This window comes from Narcine bancroftii, chromosome 4 (genome assembly GCF_036971445.1).
Source record: "Narcine bancroftii isolate sNarBan1 chromosome 4, sNarBan1.hap1, whole genome shotgun sequence".
NCBI classification, from domain to species: domain Eukaryota; kingdom Metazoa; phylum Chordata; class Chondrichthyes; order Torpediniformes; family Narcinidae; genus Narcine; species Narcine bancroftii.
The window spans coordinates 99,118,721-99,137,973 of record NC_091472.1 but is presented as its reverse complement, the minus strand read 5'-3'; the positions used below and the strand labels follow the sequence as shown (position 1 = coordinate 99,137,973).

General features: G+C 39.3%; 1 protein-coding gene across 5 annotated transcripts in view; it reads right to left on the bottom strand.

Moving 5' to 3' along the window:
* Positions 1 to 87: 87 nt before the first annotated feature.
* The window catches only part of tmem181 (transmembrane protein 181), a 171,510-nt gene continuing 152,344 nt past the window's right edge, over positions 88 to 19,253 (bottom strand). For 4 of the 5 annotated variants that reach the window (XM_069932165.1, XM_069932170.1, XM_069932168.1 and 1 more), the window contains 2 exons: positions 14,750 to 14,816; positions 88 to 9,699 (listed from right to left, as the gene is read on the bottom strand). In XM_069932165.1, the coding sequence (XP_069788266.1) occupies positions 9,621 to 9,699; positions 14,750 to 14,816 (146 nt within the window). In that variant the 3' untranslated portion in view covers positions 88 to 9,620. Of the gene's footprint in view, positions 9,700 to 14,749; positions 14,817 to 17,546; positions 17,621 to 19,253 lie in introns of all 5 variants that reach the window. The other variant, XR_011355951.1, reaches the window with a different exon arrangement.

Genomic DNA, 19,253 nt, shown 5'->3' with positions numbered 1-19,253 from the left:
TAATCCAGTCAGGAAGAGACGGATCCCACATCTTTGTTCTATGCCATCTCCCCATGTCCCTGCTGTGATGATGTTGAATGACTGGAGCCAGTCTGAATTTATTTATTTTCCATACCTGTGAGACAAACTCCACTACAGCATCATGCAATTACCTGTATATCAATGATCATTGGATTTGTTGAATTAGAACTTTGTTTTGAGATTTATGTTATTGGGTTTTATGAATTTCAAAATGCAATTAAGTTATATTTTTAAAAAATGATCACTGGGAAAAAGTAATGTTTTTAGTTCTTTACTGCTGTTTTTGAGTTATGGGCCATCTTTGACTGTATCAGGATGATACTTCCTGATTTTCCTTCCCTTTAGAAAGGATACTCCAAACAGCACTTGGCCCATAAATAGAGCAAAGAGCAGCAAGTCGTCTAAAAACTGCTTCCTCATTTGTGAACATGACATTGCACTCACTAATCTCAGGATCAACACAAGATATGTCTGCTTTAACTACAACATGACCTCAACCATAAGTCAATACAGTTTAAAAACAAGATTATTTTTAATAATTCCCATTTAATTGATAACATCTTACATAATCTATAATTATTCATTGTTAATTAAATCATGCCTAGATTAAAAATGAGTTATTTAAATCTAATTAGAATATCCCCACAAATTTGTACACTGACATTTGAATACTTAGTTCCAGTATTATGAGCTATTATAAATATCAAGTTAAGTTCATTTCTTTGAAACTATACAAACTTTTAAATGATCACATTTAAAGCTTTCGTGTTGTGACACAAGGAAAAGAAGAAAGGTTTAAACATAGCCCAATACTCAGAAATGTGAGCGCAAGAAGGGAATGGACTCAGCAAGAACAGATTCATTGTTCATCCTATTCGTGACTCAATCTAGAAAAATCAGTGCTGACCCTCACGCATTACATTATATGTACTTTAACAGTGGCTAGGTGAAGACAATATTATTTGATGCTAATCTTCTAATTAACAGTTTTAAAAAATGGCAACACCCTTACTGAGTCAGTAAGGTGTATGGCATTTTTACACAGAAACTTCAGAATTATTCTGAAAAAAATTAGCATATTTATTTCTGGTGTGTCAAGTAGTTGTTTACTCAGGGGCACTTTTACACAGCCTTCCTGTTTTGAGGAGTTTGTCGGAGGGGGAACGTTGTATTCATTAAGCCTATTTCTTATGGGGTGGCTGTGGTTATTATAGTGCAACCGGTCCATAAAAATGTGTATAGATCCCAGTGGAAAAATTACAGAATGATATTTACATAATAAAATTCAGTCTCAATAGTTTTACACTATGTAAAAGTGCCTGTAGATTTAACATTCACCTCATGGTCAATTCAATATAATTAAGGAAGTTCTTTATCATGTGGAAGTGTCACTGGTAGAGTGCAGAATGATTCAACCAAGACCAGGAGCTGTACTGTTGATTTGGCTATACTTATTTTAATCAATATCACAACACACTTAGTGACTATTTTATCACAGACTGTCAGTGCTAAAGGAGTTGGATCCATCACAACCAGTGAAACAGCTCATTAGACCCTGGCAGTGAACATCAGATCCCTAACACTTTTGGTCCTTTTGCCAGCTCTGCCAATTTTGTCATTCTTTACCACTAGTTCTTGGCCCTTCCCTCCAAAGGAACAGTTTCTTGTTTTATACTCAGTCTAGACCATTTATGATTTCAAATACCTTCATTAGATGCTCTGCCTATTTCCTTGTTCCAAGGTGAAATCCCAGCTCACAGAGTATGTCCACAACACCAAAGTCCCTAGAATGAATAAACCTCCATCTTTTGCAATGCCTTCAATATCTCTCAAGTTGGGCCAAGGTGATTTTCCGTGCCATAAAATTTTGATTCTATTAAAAGTTCACTATGAATTCCTTGCTCTTGTATTCTGCTTCTATTTATAAAACCCAACATCCTGTATTCTTTTGTCAATGACTTCTCAACTACCTTTCAATAAATCCCTCTGACTTGTCTCCAAGAATTGTGCCATTCAAAATATAACTTTGTTTCTCAATACTGTTCCCTCTGCCTCCTCTACACCAGTCCATAATAACCCCTGACTCCCTCACAGTTCACTGCTCCTCCAGATAATCTGCACATTTGGAAATTGTTTCCTGTATATCCAGATCCTTCAAGTTCTAGTGTGAGTCCCTATTTCAGACCTCTCCTGAAGCCAGCGCATCAAGGCACTGTGAAGGCACACCAAATGCTCTATTCTCTAAGAAGTCTGAAAAGATATGGCATGTCATTGAATACTCCATCAAACATATACAGGTCTACTGCAAAAACATACTGACTGGTTGTATCACTGCATTCAACTGCCCAGCAAAGCAATAAATACTACCAGATCTATCACAGGCTTTATGAATGCATCTATGTGAGACACTGCCTTAAGAAGGCTCCCAACATTATAAAAGACCATTATAAAAGAGGTCACAACCTCTTCCCACTGCTACCTTTAGGCAGAAGGTAGAAAGACCAGCACCTCTAGGTTCAAGAACAGTTTATTTCCATCAGCTATAAGGTTTTTGAACTTCCCCTTGATACACTAATCAGGGACAGCTCCTACACCTCAACAAACAGCTTGTACTATTACCATTTTTTTTTGTTTGAACTAGGATAAAATAATATAATCTTTTTTGTACTATACATCCATTCTGCTGGAACAGCCCCTTTCATTCCAGTTTTCAAAGCTTCATCACAAGCTTAAATACAGCACTTTATTCCACCTCTTGGAATTCTATATGTACATATCAATCTCATTTCCTCATCAACACCATACTTAATCAAAAGCCATCGATACCACATTGGCTTCCCCTATGCAGTGTAATGTATTTTGTTCATGCAACTTGCTCTGCAACAATATCCTTGCTGTTGTCTTTAGAAGATTCAGTAAATCTTTTGAACTAACCTGGGAGAAAGAGTTCAATGTGTAATGCTATAATTGGACAGAGCTTGGCTTTTAAGAACAATTTATTGAGCTGGATGAAATGATCAACTTGCAGAAAAAAGGATTTTTCAATTTGATACTACATTTATGTGAATTATTTGAAATTAAGGTGAAGAGACATTGGAAAAATAAGCCATCTATTCCAAAGTGTCTTTTCTCCAGAGTAGGGGAGTCTAGAGGGCGTGGAGGGAAAAGATTTAAAAGGGACCCGAGAGGCATGTTTTTCCACACAGAGGGCATTGGGAATATGGAACAAGCTGCCAGAGCAAATGGTAGAGGCAGGTCCAATTACAATGTTTAGATGACATTTAGTGAGGTATATGAAGTTGAAAGGGTTACCAGGATATAGGCCGAACACAGGCAAATGGGATATACTAAGGTAGACAGCATGGACAAGATTGGTAATTGCAAAGCATCTCTACCAGATGAGCTCATTGGGTTCTACTTTCAGTTTGAAAGGAAAAACAATGATGATCCTCATGAGCCCCCACAGTCCCAATGACCCTGTGCTTCACGCCGCTACTTCATGATCCTGATGTCCAAGAAGAGCAAGGTGAACTGGCTCATTGACTACTCTCTTTGAGAAGCTGGTTATGGAGCAAATCAACTCCTGTCTAAGGAAGGACATGGACCCATTTCAAATTTGCCTGTTGCCACAGTAAGTCAAGTCGCTGGCCCTCCACTAATACCTGGACCACAAGAACACCCATGTCAGACTGTTGTCTACAGCTCAGCATTTAACAGTATCATACCAGCAAAACTAATAAACTCAGAGATCTGGGACTCTTTTCCTCACTCTACAACAGGATTCTTCATCGCAGACCTCATTCAGTTCAGATTGACAACATTTCCTCATTGGTGATCATAAACACACACATCTGCATACTTTGTGCTCTGCGCTGTTCCTGGTAATAGATGAGATATAGAGTTTGAGATGTGAGCCTGTATGTCCACATGGGGATTGAGTATAATGCTCAATCAGGCAGATGAATAAAGGGCTCTACCTCTCTTAAACAATCAGATCTTTAATTTTAAGATAAAATATGTACCCAGTGAAAAATAAAATTACACTCACCAAACCAAATATGAATATATCCTGGAGAGGAGATGTGGTCAGTGGTTAAAAAAAAGCATTCAGACTCAGGGAGATGTCAAACTACTTTGAATTTAACATCACAACCAGGTTTCAGATCCATTATGTCAACATGCCTCCTCCCTCCAACCAGAAAAAATATTTTTTCAGCTATTAACGTGAGAAGAACTACATCAGAAACTGGATCATGAGTGTTTCTGAGTGTGCACTACAATTGTCATGGATAAAGCCTTGTGATATAGTAACGCAATGCACTCACAAACACTGTCTTCCTGCCAACTTCAACTATCGCAAATACCAATTCTGAGGTGAAATTTTAAAAGTTCAGGCACTGCATGTTAGGGGGAATGGTTGGCTGGCAAGATTAAGGAACATTGGTTGATGAGGGATATTGAGGCTCTGGTCAGGAAAAGGAGACATGCATCAGATATAAGTGGTCTGGATCAAAAAAAAATCCCTTGATGTGAAATGTGGGAATATGCTAACGAGGGAAATTGAGAAGGCCAAGGAGACCATGCTGTGACATGAGGTGGATCTGGCAGGCAGGATAAATTAAAACCCCAAGAGTTTCTACGGGCATATTAAAAGGGTGGCTAGAGAGAAAATTGGTCCCATTAAAGATCAACGCAGCAGTCTTTATCTGGAACCACAGGAGATGGGTGAGATTCTTTATTGCGAAGAATAGCGTGAAAGCCAAGGAATTGAAGGAAACAAGTTGTGAAGTCCTGAACTATGCAAGTACCAGGAAGAAGGTATTGACAGACATGGAGCATATTAAACTGGACAAATCCTAATCCAGGGACTGACCAAGTGCATCCTTACACCTTGTGGAAAGCTGTGAAAGAACTTGGAAGAGGCCCTTGCTAAAATATTTACATCATCTATGGTCTTGGGTGAATTGCTGAAGACTGGAGGGTGACTAAAAGTGTGCCATTGTTTAAAAAGGGCAGGAAGGACAAGCCAGGGAACTGCATGCCAGTGAGCTGTTGTTCATGGTCAGAAAATTGCTGGAGGGAATTCTGAGGCACAAAATCTACCTGTATATGGTTAGTCAGGGACTGATTGGAAGTAGCCAGCAGGGATTTGTGCATGTCAGATCATGTCTCACAAATCTGATAGCAACCAAGCGGGTTGATAAGGGCAGGGGCATGGTTGTGTACATGGACTTTAGCAAGGCATTTGACAAGGTCCCACATGGCAGGGTAGCCTGGAATGTTAAATCACATGGGATCCAAGGTGAGATGGGCCGTTGGATTCGACTCGACTTAGTGGAAGGTGGCAGATTGGTAGTAGTGGAGAAGTATAAGGAAAATTGCAGGAGGTGATGCTGAGGACAGGATCTACCAGCATTTGGATAGGCAGGGACTGACTGGAGGAAGTCAGCATTTGTTTGTGGTGGAAAATTGAGTCTCACAAATCTGATAGTTTTTTGAAGAGGTGACCAAGAGTATTGATGAGGACAGGGCAGTGAATGTATATATGGGTTTGCTAAAGGCCTTTGACAGAGTCCCACATGGCAGGTTAGTTTGGAAGGTGAGATCTAAAGGAAGCTGGCAATGCAAGGAGTCAGAGGGTAGCAAAAAAAATGGTGGCACCTCTGGAGCTGCTGTAATGGCTGCACTGCCGCTGGTGCAAACCCACAGAGAGTGGGGAGCAGAGACACAGCACTCCCATGGGTTCAATCGCCCAGTTCAACTGCTGTCAGCTCTGCACATTTTGAATGGCCTGTTAAAGGAGTCAACATAAAGGTAGTTTTACTTAAAATGCTGTGACCGCGGGGTCTGGACCCAAGATAGTAGCACCTATGATCGGTAGCAGGCACGAGGGGTTGCACACTCTGGGGAAGCAGAGGACTGGTACAGGGCACCAGAAAACAGGGAGACCATCCTCCGGCCAAGGAGAAGCAGAAGAGACAACCCATGGGACAATGACCACAGTAGCGGACCAGAGAGGAACACACAGGTGGCAGGCCATTGGTGACTCGAGGCGAGGAACCACGCTGGCACCTGTGGTCAAGGGACTCGCACCAGGCTGCAGACTGCTGGAGACGAGCTCAAAACTGGCTGAAGGGGTACAAGGTATCAGAACCGGGATAAGAGAGGGTGCAGTAGGGTTCCTAAATGTATTGGAAGTTCAGATTTGGAGACGGGTTGCCAAGGATTGGACTGGATTTTGTGTGGCTGCGGAGACTGCAGGAGCACTGCAGGCACATCCATGGACACTTGGTAACTCTGGGAGGGAGGGGGGGGGTGATCTCTTTTGTTTATCTCTGACTGTAAGAGGCGCATCAGGCAGTTTCTGCTGATGGCAAATCTGTCTTCCTTACAGCAGACAAAAGGAAATTTTGTGTAATATGACACTGTTTTTATTACATGACAATAAAATGAATCTTAGAGGGATATTTTTGAGTTTAGAGGTCTGTGACCAGTGGGGTACTGTGATGATCAGAATTGGGCCCACTATTGTTTGTTATCTATATTAATAATTTGGATAACAATGCCGTTACCATTATTAGTAAATTTGTGAATGTCACTAAAATTGCAAGGATGGATATCTCAATTTACAACAGGATCAAGATTAGTTGGGAAGGTGGGCCAAGGAGTGCAAATGTTATTTAACTCTGACAAATGTGAACTGTTGCACTTGGGTAAGTCCAACCAGGGATGGTCTTTCATGGTGAATGGTAGTGTCGTGGAGAGAGTTGTAGAATAAAGAGACTTAGGGATACAGAAGCATAGTTCCTTGAAAGTGCTGAAAATGTTGGTGAAGACCAATGGCTTGCTGTGCCTTATGGGCAGGGTAATGAGTACAAAAGTCAGGACCTCATTATGCAGCTGCATAAGGTGTGTTAGTGAGTCCAGGTGTTCCCAGGACGAGAGCGCTTGAGTTACTCAGAGAGACTCAATAGGCTGGGTCTTTATTCCCTTGAGTCTCGGATCACATAGGGGTTTATAAAATCAAGAGGAGTATTGACGAAGTGAATGCTCACAGTCTTTTCTCCAGCGAAGACAATTCTAGAACTAGAGGGCACAGGTTTAAGATGGACAGGAGAGATTTAAGAGGAATCTTAGGAGAAACTATTTCCACTCTGGAATGAGCAGCACAATTTTGATATTCAATAGACATTTATGGATAGGAAGGGCTTAGAAGCACATGGACCAAATACTGTCAAATGGGACATATCCAGAATGGCAAGCTCATCATCATGGATGATTTAGGCAAAGGGCCTATTCTGTGCTATATAACTATGACCTCAATTAGAGGAAGCATTTATTCATAATAAATATGAAACCCAGTTGGAAACTGTGTCTACCTTTGAAATACTCTTAAATTATTGAAAACAGTATTTAGATCAATCAGAAAAGTGGGCCAAGGAAGGGCAAATCGAATTTAACTCATTGGCTTATGTTGCGCCTTTTTTTTTAAGAAGGCTGTAGGACACTGCAGGCCAGTGAGGATGAAATCAGAATGGGTAAATTACTGGAGGGGATTCTGAGGACAGGATCTCTCTAAATTTGGAAAGATGGGCTGATTAGTGAAGTCAGCCTGGCTTTGAGCAAATCATCACAAGATCTAATTGTTTTTCAAAAGGGTGACTGAATAGTATTGTCAAGGGTAGATTGGTAGATGTTATCTACATGAACTTTAGTAAGGCTTTTGCCGAGGTAAGCTGGTCCAGAAAGTGTAATCTTCTGGAATCCAATTATGACCTCGCAATTGGATACAACATTTAATTTATAGAAGGAGTCAGAGGGTAGTAGTGTAGGGTTGTTATTCAGATTGGAGGCCAGTGGTCTGCCTTAGGGATTGGCATTGGATCCATCATGGTTTATCATATATATTAATGATTTGGATGAAAATGTAGGTGGGATAGTTTGTAAATGACTTCCAAATTGATGCCATTGACAAACTTACAAATTTCAGTAGTGAAAATTGAAAAAGGTTGGACAAAATTGCACTGGATCCAGATCAACTGGAAAATAGCGAAGGAATGGTAGATGGAATTTAACACAATCAAATGTTAGGAGCATTTGGGGAAGTTAAATTAAGGTAGGACATGCGCAGTGAAGGACAGGTCCGGGAGGGTGGGGGGGGGGGGGGGAGTATGTATTGAATGAGGCAACACAATTAGACAAGGTAGTGAAGAAGTCTTAGGTTGGCTTCATCAGATGGGGCATTTATAAGAGCTGGGTCGTCATGTTATAGAGGTAGATAACAGTATGAATTCATGGGCAGAAAATGTTTTGAAGGGTATGGGCCAGACGCAAGCAAAAGGGACTAGTTGAAAAGGATAACTTTGTTGGTGCAGATAAGATAAGGGCCTATTTCCATAGACTTCTTTACTAATCAGGACAGAACTAAAGAATAATTAAAATTAAATTTGCATCACCCTTGTCGTGAACTAATTTTAACATCCAAAATTTAGAACATTTAAAAAGCATCCATTTGAATGGCACAGTGGTGATACTGAAATAAATATTTCTGTTCTGTTGAAGTTATTACCTTGAAGGGAGGAGAGGTGAAACACTGCTAAATAATGTGATATTCAATGAAAAGAAAGCTTCAATACTTCAAGAAGATAAAAATGAAAAATAGAATGTATTTACTTTGGTAGGATTGGGATAATTAGAGGTTGCAATGGGGAGAAAGATGAGTTATAGATTATATTTTCCTTATTTAAGGTCAGAATTTAGGACTATTACGGCAATGATACTTCCTAAAGCTGAATTAAAAGCTCTATCGTAATACAGAGAAAATAAGAAGGAAGAAGTTTCCAAAGTTGTGTCCATTGTGTTACTGGTAAAGGGGAGTTGAATTTAATTTCTATTGCTGTGAAATAAGACTATAAACAATAATGCTGTCGTGGTATGATCAGAGAAAATAAACTACTGCTTTAACTTTTTGATATTAGCTCTCAAATTGTAGCACTAAACATTAATTAACAAAGTATTTAACATTGTGTCATGTTTTTTTTAACAAAATAGCATAAATAAAAGAATGAGTTAGAAACTCCACTTGATTAACACAGTTTTTTGTTTAACTTTAGAAAGAAGATAAATTTTACGGTGCGAATAACGGGGGGGGTGGGGGGGGGGGATGAATTTGCTTGAAAAAGTTACATCATTACCTCACCTCAGGTCTTTGATCATTTTGTGTACTATTCTAAAAATGGGCTCATAATACATACATACAAACATTTGTTTAGAAGTTTCATGATTTGGTTTCTGATAAACATTTACAATCCCTTTTATCGCCATAGAAGGAAAAGTGCTCATCTTCAGTTTGATGTTTTCCTCTTCTCACATCAGAAGATATTAATATCTCAATGAGGACAGAACAAACAGATGAGATGCACAGAGATTGAGATGTTAAATATTTACAGATGAAGTTACCATTGGGAGTCTTCAGCAAACAGGATTACAGGATGCCGACATGAAAAATTATTCAAAGAAAATATGGCTCCATCATCCATTCTCAAAATTTAACAAGGTGGATATGTTCTTGGAAACGATTAGTGCTCTGAAGATGAATTTCAATCACTTTCAGATTCATCCTGATACTTTGATTTATTGGCACGACCATTTTGGAGAGGCATCTCTTCATAATCACTCCTAACAAAGAAAATTCTTAAGTTATTGAACATACATCTTTCAAAGTTCTGGTTCAAACAATCAAAGTAGACTTATGATATACAGTATTATCATCAAATTGAAAAACAAATAAAGATTATTTTGGTTATCAAACTACAAATTACATATGCCCATAGACATTTCGTACCATAATTGCCACATGCAGAAACTGTTTAAGCTTGAATATCCCTAACAAACTGCAAATACCACAAGCCAAATGCATAGTACAAAGTATGCAACCTTTCAATCAAGAGCAGATAAAACCAATTCTGACTCCATGTTTTTAATGGCAGTTAGCTGGATCTGAAAATCCAAGTTTAACGACAATCTTCAACCTTGCATCCAGATGTCATTTAAGAAAGTAGAACACAGTACAGCACAATACCGGCCCTTTGGCCCATAATGTTGTTCCGACCTACATAAACATGATTAATTGAACCCTCCCCTCACAGGTCATAATACCCTATTTTTCTTATTTCCACGTGCCAATCTAAGAGTTTTCTAAATGTCCCTATTGTGCCAGCCTCATCTACTACCTCCAGAAATGCATTCCAGGCATCCACCACCCTGTGTTAAAAAAAGTTACCTCTGACGCCTCCCCTAAACTTTCCCCCACTCACCTTAAACAGATATCCTCTGGTATTGACCATTATCCTGGGAATTAGGCATTGGTTGCCCACTCTCTCTATGCCTCTCATAACCTTATACACCTCTATTAAGTCAACTCTCATTATCAGTCACTCCAAAGAAAAAACTCCCAGCTCATTCATCCTAATCTAGGCATCATCCTGATAAATCTTCTCTAATCCTTTCTAAAGCTTCCACATTTGTCCTATAGTGAGACAACCGGAAGTGAGCACAAAAAAGTATGGTGTAACTAGGGCTTTATAGAGCTACAACATTATCTCATGGCTCTTGAACACAATCCCTGACTAATGAAGGCCAGCACCCACACACCTTAACCACCCTATCAACATGCACAGTGACTTTGAGGAATCTATGGACTTGGGACTCCAAGATCCCTCTCTTCCTCCACACTGTTGTGAAACTTGCCATTAACCATGTACTCTGGCTTCGTTTGACCTTCCAAAGTGCATCACTTCACACTTTTCCAGATTGAACTCCATCTGCCATTTCTATGCCCACCTCTGCATTCTGTTTATATATGTTGTACACCTTCCATATTATCCACAACACCTCCAACCTTTATCATCTGCAAACTAATTAAACCACTCCTCCACTTCTCTATCTGGTCAGGAATCCTTCTTGGACACTTCTCAAATTCTTTTTCATCCAAACCCTTTACATTAAGGAGGTGCCAATCAATTTCATTGATTTATTTTTATAAAATTTGACATAAAGTGTTGACACTGCACCAGCTTTATTTTTGCCAGAAAGCATAGAAAAATGGATCACTTTGATCAGCACCTTTGTTCTGTCCACTGCAATACCAGGGATCTCCCAATGGCAACCCATTTCAATTCACATGCTGACATGTCTGTCCATGGACTGGGCACCCTCCACCCAGATGGCATTGATATCTATTTCTCTGCTTTCCGTTAGCCCTCTTCCCCTTCCCCTATTTCTCCTTTCCTCGAGCTGACTCTTTCTCTCTCTTTTACCCTGCCTCCCTTCTTCCAGCTGTGCATTCACAGAGCCACCCCCTCCCCCAATCAGTTCTCACCTTTCCTGTCCTCCTATCCATATCCAATTACCACCTTTTATATCCTGGCCTATGTTACCCCTAACTGCTCTTCCTTTCCTCCTCCCCCAGCCATTTTTATTCAGGTACACGCCTGCTTTTGCTCATAATACCTTGCTCAAGAAGGGCTCAGGCCCGAAACATCGGTTATATATCTTTCCCTCCTATGGACACTGCAAGACCTGCTGAGTTCCTCCAGCATTTCTGTGTTTTTACTAAATGTAAATCTTTCAATCTTATTGATATATTTCCTGTAGTTAGGTGAACAAAACTGCACACAATGCACCAAATTTGGCCTCACCAATGTCTTGTATAACTTCACCATAACATCCCATCTCCTACACTCAATGCTTTGCTTTATGAAGGTGAATATGCTAAACGTTCTCCTTACGACCCTACCTACCTGTGATCCCTCTGTTTGACTGCAGTCATTAGTAGTCATACTGTTTACCATGTATGTCCTACCTTGGTTAGTCCGCCCAAAGTGCAACATCTTACACATGTCCGCATTAAGTTCCATTTGGACCAGATCCAGTTACAAGCTTCAAAATCTTCCTCATTATCCATTACTCCTCCAATCCTTATGTCATCTACAAACTTGCTGATTCAATTTACTGCATCATCATTTAGATCGTTTATAGATGTCAAACAACAATGGATCCAGTGCCGATCTCTGAGGCACAATACTCGTCGCAGGCCTCCAGTCAGAAAGGTAATCATCTACTACCATGTTCTTTAAAGTCAATGGTTCTTCCAATTTATTTCCTCTTCCCGAATACCAAGTGACTGAATTTTCTTGACCAACCTCCCATGTAGAACCTGGTCAAATGGCTTATTAAAGTCCATGTAATCAACATCTATAGCCTTTCTTTCTTCAACTTTTCTGGTAACCTCTTCATAAAGCTCTATAAATTTGTTAAACACAATCTATCACACACAAAGCCATGTTGATTATCCCTAATCAGTCCCTGTCTATCCAAATAATTATACATCTGATCTCTTAGGATTATCCACTACTGATGTCAGGTTCACAAGCCTATCATTTCCTGGATTATTTTTAGAACCTTTTCTAAAAAAAACAGAACAATATTAGCTATCCTCCAATCCTCTGGCACCTCTCCCGTGGCTTAGGACTTAAAAAATATATATATTCCAGGGTCCCTACACTTTCTACACCAGCCTCCAAGATCCAAGGGATCCAAGGGAATAACATTTCAGATCCTGGGCATTTATCCACCCTTTTATGACTCATCAGCATGCACCTCCTACTTTTAATCTGTATCGGTTTCATAACCTCACTGCTTGTTTGCCTCACTTCTATAAACTCTGTGACCATCTTCTGAATAAATACGGATGAAAATAAACCATTTAAGATCTCTCTGATCTCTTTTGGCTCCATCCATAGGTGACCACTCTTATCTTCAAGAGGACCAATTTTGTTCCTTGCTCTCCTTTTGCTCTTGATAAATTCCTCTCTCTCCACAATTCACTCTAAAGATATTAATCTCTTTGACCAGTTTTTAATTCAGAGTATTCTATGCCTTGGCATGTAGTTGTGAGAGAACACCTACTCAAGCAGTGAGTTCCAGATTCTAACCACCTTTAGGTGTAAGTTCTTTCTCAGATCCCCTCTAAAGGGAAGGCCTTTGGATTTCCCTTCACCTCCTGATTTCCTTCTTAAGTATTTTCTTGCAGTTTTTATACTCCTCAGGTATCTCATATCCTGTTTGTTGCCTATACTTGCTTTACATTTCTTGCTTCTTAACCAGATGCTTTAAAACAAGAGTTTCCTATGCCTGTTAACTTTGCCTTTAATTTTAACAGGAACATGCAAACAATGTACTCTCAAAATTTCATATTTGAAGACTTCCATTTACCAAGCACACCCCTGCCAGAAAATAACGTGTCCCAATCCACACTTGCCAGATCCTTTTTCATTCTCTTAAAATGAGCTTTTCTCCTATTTAAAAACTCAACCGACCTATCCTTATGTATAATTAGCTTGAAACTAATGGCATTGCGATCACTGGATCCAAAGTGTTCCTCTACACACACTTCCATCACCTGCCCTGTCTTGTTCCCTAATAGGAGATCCAGTATTGCACTCTCTCTAGTTGGTACCCCTATATTTAGAAAATATTTAGAAAACTTTCTTGAACACACCTGACAACTCTAATCCATCCAGCCCTTTTTAAAGTATGGGAATCTCAGTCAATAGGTAAAAAAATAAAATCATCTACTATCACAACTTTGTTTCCTGCAGCTGCCTGCTATCTCTCTGCAGATTTACTCCTCCAATTCCTGCTGACTATTGCGCGCCCTATAATACCATCCCATTACTATAGTCATCCCTTTTCCACTGGTTTCCTCCCACATTCTTGTGGCTGTATTCGAGTCCTGCGGGCTCATGGGCCAAAAGGGCCTGTTAACATGCTGTATCTCAGAAAAAAAATCGCTATCTCTCCACAATTCACTCTAAAGATATTAATCTCTTTGACCAGTATTTCATGTCAGAGTATTCTATGCCTTGGCAATTCAAACATTCATGTAGTTGTGAGAGAACACCTACTCAAGCAGTGACTTCCCGATTCTAACCATAGAGCCTTAATAGATGAGCCCACCATTCTGTCCTATCTGAGCACTTCCAGTGATGCTAATGTTTGTGCGCACCACAACTGTGATTTTCTTATTCTATTCAAAAATTTAGATCAAGTGGCACAGAAAAACAATGGGATGCACTTGCAGGCATTCACTTATTTAACCTATACACTAATACACTTTGGTAGCATGCAATAAAAATGTTAGCAAAACAATACACCTGCAAGAGTGCATGTCCTTTCGAGGCAGACTGCACAACCTTCAGTACTTCTCCAAAGAGGCTAAATTGGAAATTATTGACTTTCTAAGCATCACTTTTCGTAGGAGCTATCATAATATAAACTTTCATTCCTAGATTGGATTTTCTTGGAAAACATCAAAAAAGTAAATATGATTTAATAAGTGAAACACTTTAATCAGCTTATTAGTGTACGGGCAGCAGTTATTGTAGTGATTAGTGTAATGCTATTACAGTGCCAGCAACATGGGTTCGAATCCGATGTTGTCGGTAAGGAGTTTGTATGTTCTCCCTGTGACCTTGTGTGTTTTCTTTGGATGGTCTTGCTTTGTCCCACACTCCAAAACGTACGGGGTTAGTAGATTAATTGATCACATGGGTGTAATTGGGTGGCAGAGGCTCATGGGCTGGAAGGGCCTGTTACAATGCTGAATCCCTCAATTAAGTTTTTTTAAATTTAATTAGACATGACTTTGAATCATGACATTACTCACCCATAAATCACATCATCTTCAGAATCATTGAGCATGGAAAAGGCTGGGTTATCCTTTAGCTGGGATTCTAAGGAAGGATAAGAAATCGATCAGAAACAATGAAAAGAAGAACTTCAAATTATATACCCAGAGATTTTACAGGTTTCTCAATCGAACCTTCCCACATTTAAGGCTTGTCAACCCTAGAAAATGTCTTAATTTCCATTTTTCAACCTTCCAGGACCCGAAGAACTTCAGAAGATCAGCACGGATAACTTAGCAGTTAGCACAACGTTATTATAGCGCCTGATTTGAATCTGCTGCTATTTGTAATGAGATTGTACATTCTCCCCGTGATCTGTATGGGTTTCCTCCGGGTGCTCTGGTTTCTTCCCACATTCATGTGGCTGTATTTGAGCAACATGGGCTTGTGGACCAAAATGGCCTGTTAACATGCTGTATCTCTGAAAAATAAATTCCTCTCTCTCCACAATTCACCATAAAGATATTAATCTCTTTAACCAGTATTTCATTCAGAGTATTCTATGCCTTGGCAATTCAAACATTCATGTAGTTGTGAGAGAACACCTACTCAAGCAGTGAGTTCCCGATTTTAACCACCTTTAGGTGAAAGTTCTTTCTCAGATCCCCTCTAAACTATACAAAATTTTGGTTAGGATAAATTTAGAGCACTCTCTGCTGTTCTGGTCACCACAGTAAAGGAAGGGTGTGAAAGATTTAGAGAGGGTGCAGAAGAGATTCACCATAATGTTGCTTAGATTAGAGAGTATTAATTATTGGGAAAACTTGGATTGTTTTCTCTGGAGTATTAGAGGCTGATGATAATCTGAAAAACTTTAAAAAGTTCAGAGAGCCACAGATTGGACATGCACTGAGACTTTTTCCCCATAATGGAAATGTCAAATACTGGAGGGCATAACTTTAAGGTGAGAGGAAAAAGTTTAAAAGGGACATGTAAAGCAGGTTTTTTTTTTACATGGACAGTGAGTGGTGGCTGCCTAGAATGAGTCATGAGGGAGGTAGTGGAAGAAGATGCAATCATGGTGTTTAAGAGGCATGAACATGTGGGGAATGGATACAGATCATATGCAGGTAGATGGTCTTAGATTAATTTATATTTTTGCTCCTGAGTTGGTGTGTCCAGCATCTACAGTCCTTATGTGACTATTTGTTGTTCTGTACTGTTCTATATTCTCTTACTCATTATCATATACCCTCATTTTAAAGATCTCTGCTGTGGGGTAATGATTCCTACTATCTAACGTCCACCATCAATTTGTATACCTATATTAGGTCTTCCTCCACCTCTTTTCTGCTTCAAGGAAACAAACCCAACCTTTCCAATCTTTCCTCATAATTAAAAGGTTCCATCTCTGGCAATATCCTCTCCACCCTCTCAGTGTGGTGATCAGAATGACAAGTTGTGACCAAATTGGAACATGACTCCCTGTTCTTAATTTCTGTATCCCAGCAAACTTCTGTCCGTGCCCCTATTTTCTCCAGGTTTATCTCATCTGCAAACTTTAACACAATGATATGACTAAGAAATTTAAATTTTTTACTTAACATCATTTTATTCAATCTAATTAATTCCCATTTCAACAGCCCCAAGCCTGTTTCATTCCACATAAAACCAACTGAAGCATTCATTCTGCTGCTCTACAGGTGATGCCAGTCCCTTTTCTGCTGTGGACTTCAATTGTGCTAATAGAATAAAAACAAGTCAGTCACAAACAAGACTAAAACGTAATCAAGATCTTTAAAATAACACCAGTCCCCAACAATGGTTTACAAATGTTCAATTTTAGATAACTCAAATAATTAATTATACAATCACAATAATTCATTCATATTAATATACCACATATTTCTAATGGGAACAGTGTGGATGAAATTATACCAAGCATTAGTGTGAAACATGGAAGTTTGTAGGCTCTGTGATAGTACCAAAAACACAGGAATGCTGGAGGAACTCAGTAGGTCTCACAGTTTCCATAGGAAGTAAAGGCCTGAGCCCTTCTTCAAGGTATGAGGACATTTCAATGGGCAATCAAATCACAATGCCTTAAGTTTTAATTTCAGACTTGAAAACATGATGATTTGCTGAAGAGATGCCTTCAATCAATTCATTATTTCACAATAATACAAATGTAGAAAATATTACAAAATCTTGGCCTGTGCTCCTCCCCCTGCCCCTTCTCCCCCCCCCCCCCCATTTTTTTACTCAGGTGCCTGCCTGCTTTTTGCTCATACTTTGACAAAAGGCTTAGGGCCAAAACGTTGATTATATATCTTTTCTTCCTATGGACACTTTTGTGCATTAAACTACAAAATCTACAGCAATATTGTATTTCTGCCAGTTGAGAGAAAGCTGCTTGGCCTAATCCCAGGGTTTGTGGCCCTGCTGGTCACTGTTCTTCAGACCACATTCAGCTCCGTTGAAATGCTGCAATGGCTTATGCTTCTTTTATGGCAATGAGTTCCAGAGCAAATATTTCTGGAGCATGAGATTTTCTTCACCTCCACTCTAATTATTTGAAATCTACAGTCCTTGGGTTTTGACTTTTATGCTTCCTATTTACTTTATCTAGATCCCTCAGTTTTGTAAACCACAATAAGAAAATTCAACCCCAGTTTATCCCATCTTTCCTCATAGCCACAATTTTCCAGTTCTGGCAATCTCCTCAGCACTATCTCCAGTACAATTACATCTCTTCTCCATCGTGGTGATCAGAACTCCACTCAATTTCAACCTGTCTAACTAGTGCTATGTAGGGCACTAACATTACTTCTCTACCTTATATATGCTTGTGCTGTTAAAGGGAAGCATCCTGTTGACCTGTCCTGTTGCCTTCAAAGAAGATGTTTTCGCTGTAAGAGGGAAACGGGAACAACAGTATATGCAATTTGGGCATGTGAGAAAGTGGAAAAGTTCTGGGAAGATCTAAACCAGGTATTAAATAAAATCACAAAAAGCAACATACCAAAAAATCCAGAGATCTTTCTTCTAAGTAATATAAGAAGTAAAGAACTTGGACTCGATTTGGATGGAGCACAAAAAAGATTTATTATGATAGCCTTAGCTGTAGCAAAAAAATGTATAATGTCAACCTAGAAATTAGAAGATAGCCTGAGAATACAGCAATGGTACATAGAAATGAATAAATGTATTCCATTGGAAAAAATAACATATAATTTAAGAAATAACATCACAGTATTCGAACAAATTTGGGAACCATACATGGAACACAACAGAGAAGTCCTACCGCAGACCTCCACCACCTAAAATGACAGAAAGAGAAGACGAAATGAACTGACCCAGTAGGTAAAAGTAGAAGACACAAATTTCTTGTTTATTTTCATTGTGTGATGACATTGTTTAATGGGTTTAATGTATCATATATGTTGAACGTTGAGTGGGTGGGGAGGAGGGGGGTGAAGGAGGGAGGGAAGGAAGGGGGGGAAAGGGGAGAAAATGACACTGTGTATATTCAAGAGGGAAATGTTTGTGTGTATTTTGGTCAGTATGGTTCATAGTGTGAAAAATAAAAAAATAAATAAAAACAAGGGAATGGTCCCTCTCTTCTTCCACATGACTCAATTTCCTTCTACTGTATGCCTTGATGCACCTGCCCAAATGCATCTCCTTGCACTTATACAGGTTAAATTCCATTTGCTATTTTTCATCCAACTGACCAGACTATCCATCTGTCTCCCTTTAATGAATGTAGACTGAATTGCAAGTAGGTGTCCCCTGTCTACTTTTGCCAGGTCCTGAGTTGATATTTAAATTAACCTTTCCCCAAATTCAGGACCTTAATTTCCAGACTATCCTTATTCCTTTCCATTGCTATCTTGACACCTTGGTCACTGTTTCACTGACTCTTCAACTACTTGCCCAGATACATTCTCTAAGATTTATGTCCAATGCAGCCTCTTTACTCAAAGGACAATTCATTTAAACCCAACTTCTTATTAGTTGATCATCTAATAATATAAAAAAATGCTGGAAATTTGAGGAGAAACAGTTAATCTTTCTGATTGAAGACCCTTCATTAGAACTACAAATGAGTGAAAGCAAATTAGTGAGTAGCTGGGAATATGCGGGAGGGCAGTGGTGGAACAAGGGGCATGTCCATAATACAGTGAAATGATGTGGTCAGTGATTATCCTTCTTGTGGCAGGGTAACCAGAACTGCACAAATAAGGCCTTGTACAGTTGCAACATGACGTCACAACTCCTGCACTCAATTCCTTGACTGAAAAACTTCCTCTCACTCTCGGTCTCTCCCCTGTTCCGTTTAATGGTGTTTCACCTGAAACATTGACTGTTTCTCTTTTCACAGATGTGGCATGACCTGTTAAGTGCTCCAGCATTTTTGTTTTTATTTCAAATTTCCAAAAATTGCAACTTTAAAAAAACCTCTATCAATGTCAATGTCTAGACCTTATACAACAGCCTTGCATGTGACATTTGAAGCTCCAATTACACTTCATCTATTTC